At 45.0% G+C, this 15237-nt stretch overlaps 1 protein-coding gene across 1 annotated transcript in view; it reads right to left on the bottom strand.

Annotated features, from left to right (window-relative positions):
* The window catches only part of LOC141272801 (protein-glutamine gamma-glutamyltransferase E-like), a 47218-nt gene that overhangs the window by 10778 nt on the left and 21203 nt on the right, over positions 1-15237 (bottom strand). The window contains exons 3-4 of the mRNA XM_073683870.1: positions 6331-6491; positions 1073-1206 (exon numbers count right to left, since the gene is read on the bottom strand). Of these exons, the coding sequence (XP_073539971.1) occupies positions 1073-1206; positions 6331-6491 (295 nt within the window). The remainder of the gene's footprint in view (positions 1-1072; positions 1207-6330; positions 6492-15237) is intronic.

The raw sequence follows: 15237 nt of genomic DNA, 5'->3' as shown, positions 1-15237 counted from the left end.
TGTACAATTTTCAAAGTCATGAAAATACAGAAAAATCTTTAAATGAGAAGGTGTGTCCAAACTTTTGGTCTGTACTGTATGTACATCAAAGGAGTTGGAGGGTTTAAAGATATTCAACATATGGGATAAGTCAATTTATATTTTGAAAGACCAGACTTTTACAGACGAGGGGATGTCAAATATGATGGTATTTTTTTCTTGGTATCATTTTTGTAATGAGAAAGGTTTTATTTTTCAAATATTTTTTACATAGCTTTTATTCCCCCTTGGGGACTTGAACCTATAATCCTTTGATCACATTAGTATTGCAGTGTATTGTCAAATCTCCTATAAACGCCATGGCTATTTCAGCAATGGTAGGTAGCCTGGAAACCCCACCAGCTGCCATGACCATTTCGCAATTTTTTTGTCTTGTCAATTCTCATGGAGTTCATGAGTGCAGAAAACTTGTGACACCTGCAAAAGCACAGTATTGGCTCACGGTAGGCTGTAGGCGCTATAGTACAGATCCATACCCTTGTTTTGCCTCTTAATTTTTAGCTGTGAAACCACATGAGTGGGATTCTAGCACTTTCCAAATTCTAAAAAGAAGTATTTCTAGAAGGTGCACTGTCAGACAGAATATGTATTAGGCCTCATTCAGACGTCAGAGTTTTTCTCTGTGTTTTTCACGGACAGCACTTGTACCTTTAACAGTCTATGGTGCTGTTCACGTGTCCGATTTTATCCTCGGACCAAGTGGTCTGTGCAAAATTGCAGAAACTTGTCTGTTATTGATCTGAGTGTCAGATCAAAGTTGCCAATAAGAGTCTGAGTCCATGAAAAAAAATCGGATGCCTTCCATGTGCTGTCCGTTTTTCACGGACTGATAGGATTTTTTTTTTCCATCAGAGAAAAACTGATGAAACTCTGACCAAACTCTGATGAAACTCGAATGTCACTCTGATGAAAATCACTGATGAAACTCTGTCTGTTTTCCTCGTACGTGAAAAAATCTGACATGTGAATGAGGCCTTCATTTTTGTTCAGTAGTTAATGGTGGTTTGAGAGGTAATTCCAGTCTGTCACTTACCTCACTGAAATTGGATCTTTGATCAATCCGCTGCCTTCTGCTGTCACCACAATATCACACACTTCCCTGGTAAGGGGGTTGGTGAAGACGATTTCCACTTCAGCAGGTTTGTTCACAGTGGCTTTTGTCTTTAACTATAAAAATAGACTCCAATAAGTATGGCTCCAAGGACATCCCTCTATTCATCAGCGTGAGTGCAAAACTCTATAAGGCCATGTCACACGTTCAGTATTTGATGAGTGTTTTACATCAGTATGTGTAAGCCAAAACCAGGAGTGGGTGATAAATACTGAAGTGGTGACGTGTTTCTATTATACTTTTCCTCTGATTATTCCTCACCTGGTTTTGGCTTACACATAATGAGGTAAAAAACTGACCAAATACTGAACGTGTGAACCTGGCCTTATAAGTTATGTGTACATGATATTATTTTCGGTTGCATTTCCCCTAGAATCTGCCTGAAAAAGCATCACACAAAAAAATTAACATAAAGCACAGCAATGCAAAAACAACATTGCTGTGCACATGTTCAGTCTTTTATTAATTGGAAGCCACATGCAACTAAAGCCAATCACTGGATTCAGTGGTGATGTCAAGATAGTCAGCATGAGACTGCCTAAAAAAATGTGGTATCATAGAGCCAGCAGTGCCAGGGAATCTGAAAATGCAATTGTAGTCCAGGATTGCTATTTAGGGCACGATAGTTAGGGAAAATTTTCATGTAAACTTACACTGTTAAGTCATTGACAGCATCATATAGAGGTGTACAGAAGTATCTGCTAAGTCATTAACAGTATCATATAGAGGTGTACAGAAGTATCTGCTAAGTCATTGACAGTATCATATAGAGGTGTACAGAAGTATCTGCTAAGTCATTGACAGTATCATATAGAAGTGTACAGAAGTACAGTATCTGCTAAGTCATTGACAGTATCATATAAAGGTGTACAGAAGTATCTGCTAAGTCATTGACAGTATCATATAGAGGTGTACAGAAGTATCTGCTAAGTCATTGACAGTATCATATAGAGGTGTACAGAAGTATCTGCTAAGTCATTGACAGTATCATCTAGAGGTGTACAGAAGTATCTGCTAAGTCATTGACAGTATCATCTAGAGGTGTACAAAAGTATCTGCTAAGTCATTGACAGTATCATCTAGAGGTGTACAAAAGTATCTGCTAAGTCATTGACAGTATCATCAAGAGGTGTACAAAAGTATCTGCTAAGTCATTGACAGTATCATCTAGAGGTGTACAGAAGTATCTGCTAAGTCATTGACAGTATCATATAGAAGTGTACAGAAGTATCTGCTAAGTCATTGACAGTATCATATAGAGGTGTACAGAAGTATTTGCTAAGTCATTGACAGTATCATATAGAAGTGTACAGAAGTATCTGCTAAGTCATTGACAGTATCATATAGAGGTGTACAGAAGTATCTGCTAAGTCATTGACAGTATCATATAGAGGTGTACAGAAGTATCTGCTAAGTCATTGACAGTATCATATAGAAGTGTAAAGAAGTACAGTATCTGCTAAGTCATTGACAGTATCATATAGAGGTGTACAGAAGTATCTGCTAAGTCATTGACTGTATCATATAGAGGTGTACAGAAGTATCTGCTAAGTCATTGACAGTATCATATAGAAGTGTACAGAAGTACAGTATCTGCTAAGTCATTGACAGTATCATATAGAGGTGTACAGAAGTATCTGCTAAGTCATTGACAGTATCATATAGAGGTGTACAGAAGTATCTGCTAAGTCATTGACAGTATCATCTAGAGGTGTACAGAAGTATCTGCTAAGTCATTGACTGTATCATATAGAGGGGAACAGAAGTATCTGCTAAGTCATTGACAGTATCATATAGAGGTGTACAGAAGTATCTGCTAAGTCATTGACAGTATCATCTAGAGGTGTACAGAAGTATCTGCTAAGTCATTGACTGTATCATATAGAGGGGAACAGAAGTATCTGCTAAGTCATTGACAGTATCATATAGAAGTGTACAGAAGTACAGTATCTGCTAAGTCATTGACAGTATCATATAGAGGTGTACAGAAGTATCTGCTAAGTCATTGACAGTATCATATAGAGGTGTACAGAAGTATGTGCTATGTCATTGACAGTATCATCTAGACGTGTACAGAAGTATCTGCTAAGTCATTGACAGTATCATATAGAGGTGTACAGAAGTATCTGCTAAGTCATTGACAGTATCATATAGAGGCGTACAGAAGTATCTGCTAAGTCATTGACAGTATCATATAGAGGTGTACAGAAGTATCTGCTAAGTCATTGACAGTGTCATATAGAGGTGTACAGAAGTATCTGCTAAGTCATTGACAGTATCATATAGAAGTGTACAGAAGTACAGTATCTGCTAAGTCATTGACAGTATCATATAGAGGTGTACAGAAGTATCTGCTAAGTCATTGACAATATCATATAGAGGTGTACAGAAGTATCTGCTATGTCATTGACAGTATCATCTAGACGTGTACAGAAGTATCTGCTAAGTCATTGACAGTATCATATAGAGGTGTACAGAAGTATCTGCTAAGTCATTGACAGTATCATATAGAGGTGTACAGAAGTATCTGCTAAGTCATTGACAGTATCATATAGAAGTGTAAAGAAGTACAGTATCTGCTAAGTCATTGACAGTATCATATAGAGGTGTACAGAAGTATCTGCTAAGTCATTGACTGTATCATATAGAGGTGTACAGAAGTATCTGCTAAGTCATTGACAGTATCATATAGAAGTGTACAGAAGTACAGTATCTGCTAAGTCATTGACAGTATCATATAGAGGTGTACAGAAGTATCTGCTAAGTCATTGACAGTATCATATAGAGGTGTACAGAAGTATCTGCTAAGTCATTGACAGTATCATCTAGAGGTGTACAGAAGTATCTGCTAAGTCATTGACTGTATCATATAGAGGGGAACAGAAGTATCTGCTAAGTCATTGACAGTATCATATAGAGGTGTACAGAAGTATCTGCTAAGTCATTGACAGTATCATCTAGAGGTGTACAGAAGTATCTGCTAAGTCATTGACTGTATCATATAGAGGGGAACAGAAGTATCTGCTAAGTCATTGACAGTATCATATAGAAGTGTAAAGAAGTACAGTATCTGCTAAGTCATTGACAGTATCATATAGAGGTGTACAGAAGTATCTGCTAAGTCATTGACTGTATCATATAGAGGTGTACAGAAGTATCTGCTAAGTCATTGACAGTATCATATAGAAGTGTACAGAAGTACAGTATCTGCTAAGTCATTGACAGTATCATATAGAGGTGTACAGAAGTATCTGCTAAGTCATTGACAGTATCATATAGAGGTGTACAGAAGTATCTGCTAAGTCATTGACAGTATCATCTAGAGGTGTACAGAAGTATCTGCTAAGTCATTGACTGTATCATATAGAGGGGAACAGAAGTATCTGCTAAGTCATTGACAGTATCATATAGAGGTGTACAGAAGTATCTGCTAAGTCATTGACAGTATCATCTAGAGGTGTACAGAAGTATCTGCTAAGTCATTGACTGTATCATATAGAGGGGAACAGAAGTATCTGCTAAGTCATTGACAGTATCATATAGAAGTGTACAGAAGTACAGTATCTGCTAAGTCATTGACAGTATCATATAGAGGTGTACAGAAGTATCTGCTAAGTCATTGACAGTATCATATAGAGGTGTACAGAAGTATGTGCTATGTCATTGACAGTATCATCTAGACGTGTACAGAAGTATCTGCTAAGTCATTGACAGTATCATATAGAGGTGTACAGAAGTATCTGCTAAGTCATTGACAGTATCATATAGAGGCGTACAGAAGTATCTGCTAAGTCATTGACAGTATCATATAGAGGTGTACAGAAGTATCTGCTAAGTCATTGACAGTGTCATATAGAGGTGTACAGAAGTATCTGCTAAGTCATTGACAGTATCATATAGAAGTGTACAGAAGTACAGTATCTGCTAAGTCATTGACAGTATCATATAGAGGTGTACAGAAGTATCTGCTAAGTCATTGACAATATCATATAGAGGTGTACAGAAGTATCTGCTATGTCATTGACAGTATCATCTAGACGTGTACAGAAGTATCTGCTAAGTCATTGACAGTATCATATAGAGGTGTACAGAAGTATCTGCTAAGTCATTGACAGTATCATATAGAGGCGTACAGAAGTATCTGCTAAGTCATTGACAGTATCATATAGAGGTGTACAGAAGTATCTGCTAAGTCATTGACAGTGTCATATAGAGGTGTACAGAAGTATCTGCTAAGTCATTGACAGTGTCATATAGAGGTGTACAGAAGTATGTCTTATTGTTCAATAGTGTGATTGTAATAGAAAAAAATGCTTAACAAGAATTCATCATCCAGAAGTTTGTGACAATTATTCTGACAATTTTGTGACAATTATTCAAATTAAAACTGGGTCATCTGAATAGACGAGGTGTACAATGGGCATTATTATAGTCATTGACTCATTTTTAGGCTTTTCACTTGTAACCACGCACTAGATGGTTTGAGGGCTCAGTAAAATATGTGAAACGCTTTCATACTGAACAATCTGAAACCTCTCAGTGACTTCCCGTGGAAACAATAGAAATTACATTGTTTCTTGACACATTTGTTATGAAAAAGGAAAGTGAGTACAACATACTTTGAACACCAGAGTAGTCATTGTAGACTGGTGCTTTTGGTGTTTTGCTGTATAGCTTGAGACATGATAAGCCGAGCCATCTCATTAATAGAGGGCCGAGATTTAATGATGACTCTGCTGGAGGTATAGATAAGATAGAAAAGCAACACTATATACAAAGAAGGTTCTGCCTGCATCTTTCCATCAGTCACAAGTTTCTTTAGAAAGGCCATCCTGGAGACCATATATGACATATCTCTATCAACTGACCCTCATTCATATCAGCTGCCATAAAGCACACACATCCTCCTGCACTGTCTATACAGAAGATACAGAAGGGAAGTGTGTGCCTCCAATATGGCAGCCGCAAAAGAAGTATAGAAAATAAATAGGTTGAACTTTCAAAAAACAGAACAATCACTTTTATTTTTCTTCTACAGACTTGACAATTTTGATTGTGATTATGAAAACTAGGAAATTGTGTTCAATAGTCGACACATTGTCTATGTTTTTGCAGCAGTCAATGTATCTTTGCAATGTGAAAAAAGATAAATCTTTACTCAGTGGTAAGTTATATTTTACCTTAATTTCAAATTTAGGGTTTTCCAGGACAACATTTGTTTGGACAATCAATGTTCCATCATATGGTTCACAGGAGCATGCGGCAGTCACCTCGATTGAGTTATCGGGAGTCAATAAATCTTCATACATAGCGTAGGTTATAAGCACTGGCACCGCTGATGCTGAAAAAACAAATAAAGGTAAAATGATCATTTAGATAGTGAAGTTGTACTCAGTCTGTTCTACCCTCTGTGAACCCCTGGCTAAAGGCTCTTTCATATAAGGGTCTTGATTAAGAAGGTGATCACTTTTTGTATTAAAATGTGGGTGTTTTACTACAGGAAAGTGGTGTGTTGATGAGTCTGTTGTATTTATGTGGGTGCATTGATGGGCATTATAATCCATTGGCATACATGTGTTCACATGGTCAAAACTATGCAAAGCTTAAAGCACCACTCCAACGTTTCTTTTAATTCCACCGCTGGAGTGGTGCTACTAAGGTAATTTCCCTGTTCCTAGTAATATACTTACTAGCTGGTGTCTTCAGCTGTTCCTGCCACTGTTCCGGTCCTGTGCCGCCATCTTGTGACCGCAGCTCCTAACTGACCAGAAGTCAGAGGTAACGGTCAATAGCTTTCAATGTAAGTCAATGAAAGCCTTGTTCTGACTCTCATACACTTATATTGATTAGTGACTTCTGGATCACCCAGCAAACACTGTAGCGATCCGGCAGATCACAACCTGCAGCAGATGGCCGGAGCGGCGCCGAGAACAGATGAAGATGGTGGCCAGTGATTATAATAATAGGGGAAGGGATCTTAGATTAGTGACACCACTCCATAAAAAAATTGCTGGAGTGGTGCTTTAATGCAGATGAAGTGGGTCAACAAATTCTTAGCGCCACTTTCTTCTAATGATCTATTGTGGCTATAGAAATATCCTGACATTTTGACATTTGTGGTAAATCATACCATTATGCCGCCATTAAGAAAATGTAAAAATGGTTGTCTGTGTCATTTTTTTCTAATGCCTCATTCATGGAGAAATTTCCATATTTTTTATCAGCATCATGGATGAAAATCACCCATACAAGTCTACAGGTTTGTGAAAATCACCGACAGCACACAGAATGTATCAGTTTGTGTGCTGTCTGTTTTTAACATTGCAATGTATAGAAGTAGCTTTGCAATTTATATATTTATCCATATGTGAAACACACTGATGAAACACTAATGGTAAAAACTGAAACACTGACGATCCAGAACATTGATGACTCTCATACTATATTTTTGCGTACATGAAAAATCACTGATGTTTGAAGGAGGCCTTACACAAATTAGTCATTTGCAGCATATTGCAGATTTCAGCAGAGTGATCAGCACTGGATCAGATATAATTGGACAACAAATTGTTTTGCTTGGGGTCTACAGCAACTATTATCTACACTACAGCAACATGGAGGATTATAGTAAGTGAACCGACACACACAAACCAATTCTCATACATAGACAATGTGTTAATAATAAGCTCGAACAATTAAGAGTGCTGTCTGCTCAACAGACACATCCCAGCATAAGCTAACACTCCTTTTCAACCACTAAGGCCTCATTCATATGTCAGTATTTTTGATCAATATTTCATTAGTATTTTCATGCCACAAATATGAGTGTCTCCAAAACACAGAAAAGGTGTCAATCTTTCAATTATAGTTTTTATCTGTAAGTTCCACTTCTGATTTTGGAAAACAAACACTGATGCAAAAATACTGACATTTGAATGAGGCCCTAGGCCAGCGGTGGCGAACCTATGGCACGCTTGCCGCAGGGTGCACGCAGAGCCCTCCCTGTGGGCACGCGCACCATTGTCTCAGCACCTGGGTTGGGGTAGCAGTGCAGTTCGGTGGTACAGCGTACACCCTGCAAAAGTGCACAATTTCCCCTCCAGCTGGGCGCACATGGAGCCGGAGCCCGAACCAGCTCCACACTGGCGGGGCGGGAGGAGGCAATGGGGCAGACGGCCAGGTGCTCCTGGGTGCACTGTGGGCAGCAGAGCAGGACCTCTGTGGAGGATGGGGAGGGCGCCCACTGAGGACAGGAAGAGCTGCAGGTGCCTGGGGAGATACATCCTGCAGCCACTGCCTGTCAGCTACCTGACGCGCTCTGCACTGGGGATCGCACTACAGCGCCTCTCTCTGCCTGGCACTGGGTTATGCCTGTTACCCCTCTGCTCTTCTTTATCTCTGCTCTCTACAATATTTCCTTTTGATACTCTCTACCTTGCTTTCTGTTTTCTATTCTCTTTCTTGATTCTGCAATTTACCACTGTCTCTCCTCTGCCTGCTGCCTGCACTTTACTGCTCTTTATATCTGCAGTCTGGTAACCTGCTCCTGTTTGTGTCTGCACTTAGTTGCCCCCACCTGCTCTTTGTCACCCCCGCCTGCTCTCTGTCACCCCCACCTGCTCTGATGCCCCTACCTGTTCTCGGTCACCCCCGCCTGTTCTCTGTCCCCCTCGCCTGTTCTCTGTTACCTGTTTTCTCTGTTGCCCCTGCCTGTTCTCTGTCGCCCCCCGCTTGCTCTCTGTTGAACCCGCCTGCTTTCTGTCGCCCCTGCCTGCTCTCTGTTGCCCCCACCTGCTCTCTGTCACCCAGGCCTATTTTCTGTCGCCCACACCTGCTTTGTCGCAAACACCTGTTCTCTGTCACCCCACCTGTTCTCTGTCGCCCCTGCCTCTTCTTTGTCACCCCCACCTGTTCTCTGTTGACCCTGCCTGTTCTCTGTTGACTCTGCCTGTTCTCTGTTGCCCCTGCCTGCTCTGTCACCCCGCCTGCTCTGTCGCCCCTGCCTGCTCTCTGTCACCCCGCCTGTCGCCCCGCTTGCTCTCTGTCACCCCCGCCTGCTCTGTTGCCCCGCCTGCTCTCTGTCACCCAGGCTTGCTTTCTGTCGCCCACACTTGCTTTCTTTCTCCCACACCTGTTCTCTGTCGCCCCTGCTTGTTCTCTGTCGCCCCCACTTGTTCTCTGTTGTCCCACCTATTTTCTGTTGCCCCGCCTATTCTCTGTTGCCCTGCCTGTTCTCTGTTGTCTGTCTGCTTTGTTGCTCCTGCCTGATCTCTGTTGCCCCTACCTGCTCTCTGAAATGCCTGCCTGCATTCTGTTGCCCCTGCTTGCTCTCTGATATGCCTGCTTGCTCTCTCTTGCTCTTGCCTGCTATCTCTGGCTCCTGCCTGCTCTCTCTTGCCTCTGCCTGCTCTCTTTTGCCTCTGCCTGCTCTGTGTTGCCTATGCGTGCTTTACTGCCCCTGTCTGCTCCGTTGCCTGTCTGATCTCTGTTGCCCCTACCTGCTCTCTGAAATGCCTGCCTGCATTCTGTTGCCCCTGCTTGCTCTCTGGTATGCCTGCTTGCTCTCTCTTGCTCTTGCCTGCTATCTCTGGCTCCTGCCTGCTCTCTCTTGCCTCTGCTTGCTCTCTTTTGCCTCTGCCTGCTCTGTGTTGCCTATGCGTGCTTTACTGCCCCTGTCTGCTCCGTTGCCTGTGTGGCACCTCAGGGGTCTGGTTTCCACAGTAATGGCAATGTTATGTCTGAGAGCAGGTGGGAGGTCTCTTGGTCAGGAATCCTATGCATGCCACACCTCCTGCCCAGTCCTGGGAGGGGAAGAACTTCCCCTATATAAACCTGGGGCTGAGGCAGGGTTAGAGAGTTCAGAGGGAGAGTTCAGCCAGGAGGGCTGACAGGGAGCTGTGGCTCCGGCTGGGCCCAGCTCCTGGGCCATGCCAGAAGTAGAGACAGAGAAGAGAAGCAGCTATGGGAAGAAACAACAGGAGCTCTGTGGGAGCAGTGTTACAAGGAGTCAGGGGCTGGCAGCTGCAGAGCTCGCCCTGACTGAGAAGATTTCTTACCGGACCCGGAGTCCGAGGCTGTGGGGACTAACTCCTACCCAGCAGCAGAATCCGTCAGGCAGGGGATTTCAGGTCCTCTGGCCAAGAAACCCGAAGGCACGGTCACACGCATGGGACCAGCACCGCCGTCGTGGAGCGGAAGCTACTAGAAGGCCCCGAGTCACCGGCCATACGGGTGAGCACCACATGGTACACTCAGGGACGTGGGCTACTTATACCCGCCTCTAGCAAGGTAGCCGGAAGAGTATCGTTAGTTTGGGAGGCCTACAACTCCGCCTGGCCAGGGGAGATCCCATCTGCTCAAGGACTGACCAGGCCCCAATCGCTAGCCAGTACTCCGTGAGGGTCTATCTTTGTCACCAGTAAAGACCCTGAACTACACCGTACCGTCTCCGAGTGGTTCCTGCTACCCCCATCATCCACGTCGGCTGCCCTGAGGCCATACCCCTCCCGTTGGGGGTTATACTATCACGCTGCACAATCCTACCACCGGCCTCAGCGGTCTGCCCTGCAGCAGCAGCTCCTTAGCTGTACTCAACGGGTGGCGTAGTCGTCCAACATCTACCGCTAATACAGCGCCACTTAGTCTGACTCCCTGGGCACGGACCGGATCACCGCCACGAGACTACAACCCTAAAGAGATCCGGCTCCGGGTAAGCTCCCGCGTGCGCAACGCAGCGCGACACAGGCCCAGGGGCGCGTCAACTTTTGGCGTAGTCGGCAGGATCTCGTGCCCGCAACCACCGGGTACTGCGTGCCTGAAAAAGACTGTTCAAACTTACCAGTGGTGAAGATTCCCACCATCCGGCGCCATCTTCAGCCTTCTTCCCGCCATCGGTGAAGATTCCCGCCATCCGGCGCCATTTTCAGCCTTCTTCCCGCCTTCCGTGGAGTTTTCCCGCCGTTGGACGCCATCTTGAAGACGCCGCGCGGGAAGAAGAGGGGCGTGGACTCCAAAAGCGCGCGAGAACTGAAGCCCCGCCTCACGTCCAGACGTCGCGTAAGGTCCTGGAAGGAGCCCAGCAGACGCCGACGTCACAGGAGCGCAACGGAAGGTCCTCAACCCTGACGATTCACTGCGGAGCCGCGGCCTACGGAAGAGGATCATCGCAAGGTAGGCCACGGTCCACTAGGGGGGAGAAGGATGCCGGATACGGAGGAGAGCTTCACCGCTTCAACCCCCGCCAGCGCCACCGCTGTTGCGGTCATGCCTTTCACCATGCCCTATATCCCGGGGGCAGCCTGGCTACCCCAGTACTCAGGGGAGTCACATACCCTGCATGACTTTAGAGAAAAGCTGGATAGCCTCTTCCAGGTGTACCCCCTCACAGAGGAGCAAAAAGTGAGCATCCTGGTGGCCCAATTAACCGGGGCAGCCCAAAGGGAGGTAAAGTCCTGGCCACCTGGGAGGAGGACTGTCGCAGAGATACTAACCCAGCTAACCGAGGAGGAGCTGCAGTACTACCAATACGAGGAAAGCCAAGAGGACCCGGACGGGTCTGAGGACTACCCTCAGGAGGGAGCACAAAGAGGACATAGCTACTGAAGGGAAGTAGCGTGAATAAAGAGCTGTAAATAGTTACCCGTAAGGGTACAAGGACTGCTGCTAATTAAAATATGGTCCCCGTTGGGATTAGTGAATTGTTCCCCATGTGCCCCTATCTTAAACCAGGCTGAGGACTGTGAGCAGCCATTCCTTATCCCCACTGACCGAGGACTGAGAGCGGTCGTTATTTCCCTCTACCTGGCCGAGGACTGAGAGCGGCCATACCCTGTAAATAATTATGTGTTTCTAGTTATTTATAGGAGTCCTTGGTGGATTTACCGGGAATCCTTTGTACATGGTTGGAGCGTAACCCAGGAATGGACTAAAGACTGTTAAGGACTCGGGGCAGGACAGACCCCTACCTGGTTACGTCTCCCTGTTTTGGTGAAATGGACACCTTGCTTTTCTTCAAAACTGCACCCGGTTGCGGACACGGCGTAACCATCTTTATGTGTTTTTCTTATTGTATTATTATTGTTTATACCTTGTTATGTTTTTCTAAAAATATGTTTAGTCCCGGAGTACTAAATTTCACTAGGGGGGAATGTGGCACCCCAGGGGTCTGGTTTCCACAGTAACGGCAATGTTATGTCTGAGAGCAGGTGGGAGGTCTCTTGGTCAGGAATCCTATGCATGCCACACCTCCTGCCCAGTCCTGGGAGGGGAAGAACTTCCCCTATATAAACCTGAGGCTGAGGCAGGGTTAGAGAGTTCAGAGGGAGAGTTCAGCCAGGAGGGCTGACAGGGAGCTGTGGCTCCGGCTGGGCCCAGCTCCTGGGCCATGCCAGAAGTAGAGACAGAGAAGAGAAGCAGCTATGGGAAGAAACAACAGGAGCTCTGTGGGAGCAGTGTTACAAGGAGTCAGGGGCTGGCAGCTGCAGAGCTCGCCCTGACTGAGAAGATTTCTTACCGGACCCGGAGTCCGAGGCTGTGGGGACTAACTCCTACCCAGCAGCAGAATCCGTCAGGCAGGGGATTTCAGGTCCTCTGGCCAAGAAACCCGAAGGCACGGTCACACGCATGGGACCAGCACCGCCGTCGTGGAGCGGAAGCTACTAGAAGGCCCCGAGTCACCGGCCATACGGGTGAGCACCACACGGTACACTCAGGGACGTGGGCTACTTATACCCGCCTCTAGCAAGGTAGCCGGAAGAGTATCGTTAGTTTGGGAGGCCTACAACTCCGCCTGGCCAGGGGAGATCCCATCTGCTCAAGGACTGACCAGGCCCCAATCGCTAGCCAGTACTCCGGGAGGGTCTATCTTTGTCACCAGTAAAGACCCTGAACTACACCGTACCGTCTCCGAGTGGTTCCTGCTACCCCCATCATCCACGTCGGCTGCCCTGAGGCCATACCCCTCCCGTTGGGGGTTATACTATCACGCTGCACAATCCTACCACCGGCCTCAGCGGTCTGCCCTGCAGCAGCAGCTCCTTAGCTGTACTCAACGGGTGGCGTAGTCGTCCAACATCTACCGCTAATACAGCGCCACTTAGTCTGACTCCCTGGGCACGGACCGGATCACCGCCACGAGACTACAACCCTAAAGAGATCCGGCTCCGGGTAAGCTCCCGCGTGCGCAACGCAGTGCGACACAGGCCCAGGGGCGCGTCACCTGTCTGTTCTCTGTTGCCCATGCCTGCTCTGTTGCCTCTGCCTGCTCTCTGTTTCCCCTGCCAGCTCTCTGTTGCCTCTGCCTGCTCTCTGTTGCCCCTGCCTGGTCTCTGATATGCCTGCTCTCTGTTGCCCCTGACTGTTCTTTGATATGCCTGCTCTCTGTTACCTCTGGCTGCTCTCTGATATGCCTGCTCTCTGTTGCCCCTGCATGCTCTCTGATATGCCTGCTCTATTGCCCCTGCCTGCTCTCTGTCATGCCTGTTCTCTGTTGCTCTTGCCTGCTCTCTGATATGCCTGCTTACTCTGCTGTCCCCGTCTGCTCTCTGTATGAGTTGTTTGTTCTAAACTAAAACCTCAGTATTCAGGTTAAATTGCTGTGTTGGCACTTTGCAATAAATAAGTGGGTTTTGGGTTGCAGTTTGGGCACTCGGTCTCTAAAAGGTTCGACATCATTGCCCTAGGCTTAGCCCAAGCTCTTCATCAGGCTGGAATGTCTCTTTCTGCAGTCAATGGTTTTGCAAAAACAATCAATCACAATCATGTTCTCAGTTGGGCACCACTGACAGTCCAGAAGTCCTTGCTTTTGAAGATCCCCCAAAAATCAAAACTTGACATCAATAAGCTTGGTTCTTGGGTTAACTCTTTCAATCTGTGTAAGTGTCAGACATCCTTGGTTGTCATGTCTGGATTTTACGTCTTCCTTCGCAGCCTGTATCCATTTATTGGCTTTGCATTCTGAGAGCTGAGACATGTCTTCCACAGATGTAGGTTCAGATACACTGGCACTGCTTACTTTGTATGAGAGCTGTACAGGTGGTTTACCTTTGTTTTCTCTTGTTGAATGTCTTGGCTCTGTCTCTGGATTTGGTTGAATCAGGTACCTTTTAGTGTTTATCCTTGCACTGACTTCAAACATTTGTTCAGAAGTAGTCTGATCACTGTCAGTTTTTCTTCTGCTCTTATTTCCAGTGATGTCATCATATTACTTTTTGAATCGGTTGACAGGGTGCGTTTTTGTAGTTCATTAACCCCTTTGCCCATCTCCTTTGTAACTGCACTTCACAGTCAAGTTGCACATGTATGGAGCGAGCTCAGGAACTGAGTACCATAAATGGCAGATGCTGGCTGTAAAACACAGCCAACATGTGCCTGTAACAACAACAATCAGAGCTATTTTATAATTTAAATGTCATTGTCAATCACTGACAGCAGCATTAAAATAACACTATCGCCAGTGTACGACCTCACTCGCTCCCATTGGTCCACTGCAACGATATCACGAGGTGCCGATGATTCAGCTTGGCAGCCAGGGGCCTGATGAAAGCCCCCAATGCCACCGTCTTGGTACGCCTCTGAAGCTTAGCTCCAGTTGGAGCTTTTTGGGAGACAGCGATTTGCACTATATTCTGCAATATGGTGGTATTCCAGTAGATAATACAAGGAATTAAACTTTTGCAGGTTTAAATCCACTAGGGGACAAAAAATGTTTTAAAAAAAGATTGAAAAAATATAAAAGTTTAAATCACTCCCTTTTCCCATTTTTTAAATGAAGAAATACAAAATATCATAATATACAATTATTTAAAACGTATGTTGAACTTGCAGTTTTCAGTCACTGTTGTTCCCCTCAAAATGCTATAAAAGTAATCAGTATTGTTTTTTGTAACCCAAAAAGAGTCAATAAAAATATCAGAGATACAATAGCAAAAAAGGGTTTAATTTCTGTGCTGCCACGAATAACAGTGGATATTCCAGAGAAAGAATCAGGATCAAGGATAAAGGAATGCGGTTTATTGTATCGTGGACAGCCGTGCGGGTCTGCAGCAGCCATATCAAGTGGATTGTATGTTGTGGTTTCACAACTCGAC

Source organism: Phyllobates terribilis, unplaced genomic scaffold, assembly GCF_046119375.1.
Source record: "Phyllobates terribilis strain yellow unplaced genomic scaffold, ASM4611937v1 Scaffold_5__5_contigs__length_657084704, whole genome shotgun sequence".
Taxonomy (NCBI): domain Eukaryota; kingdom Metazoa; phylum Chordata; class Amphibia; order Anura; family Dendrobatidae; genus Phyllobates; species Phyllobates terribilis.
The sequence above is the reverse complement of the archived record's forward strand: the minus strand, read 5'-3'. Positions and strand labels throughout refer to the sequence as shown.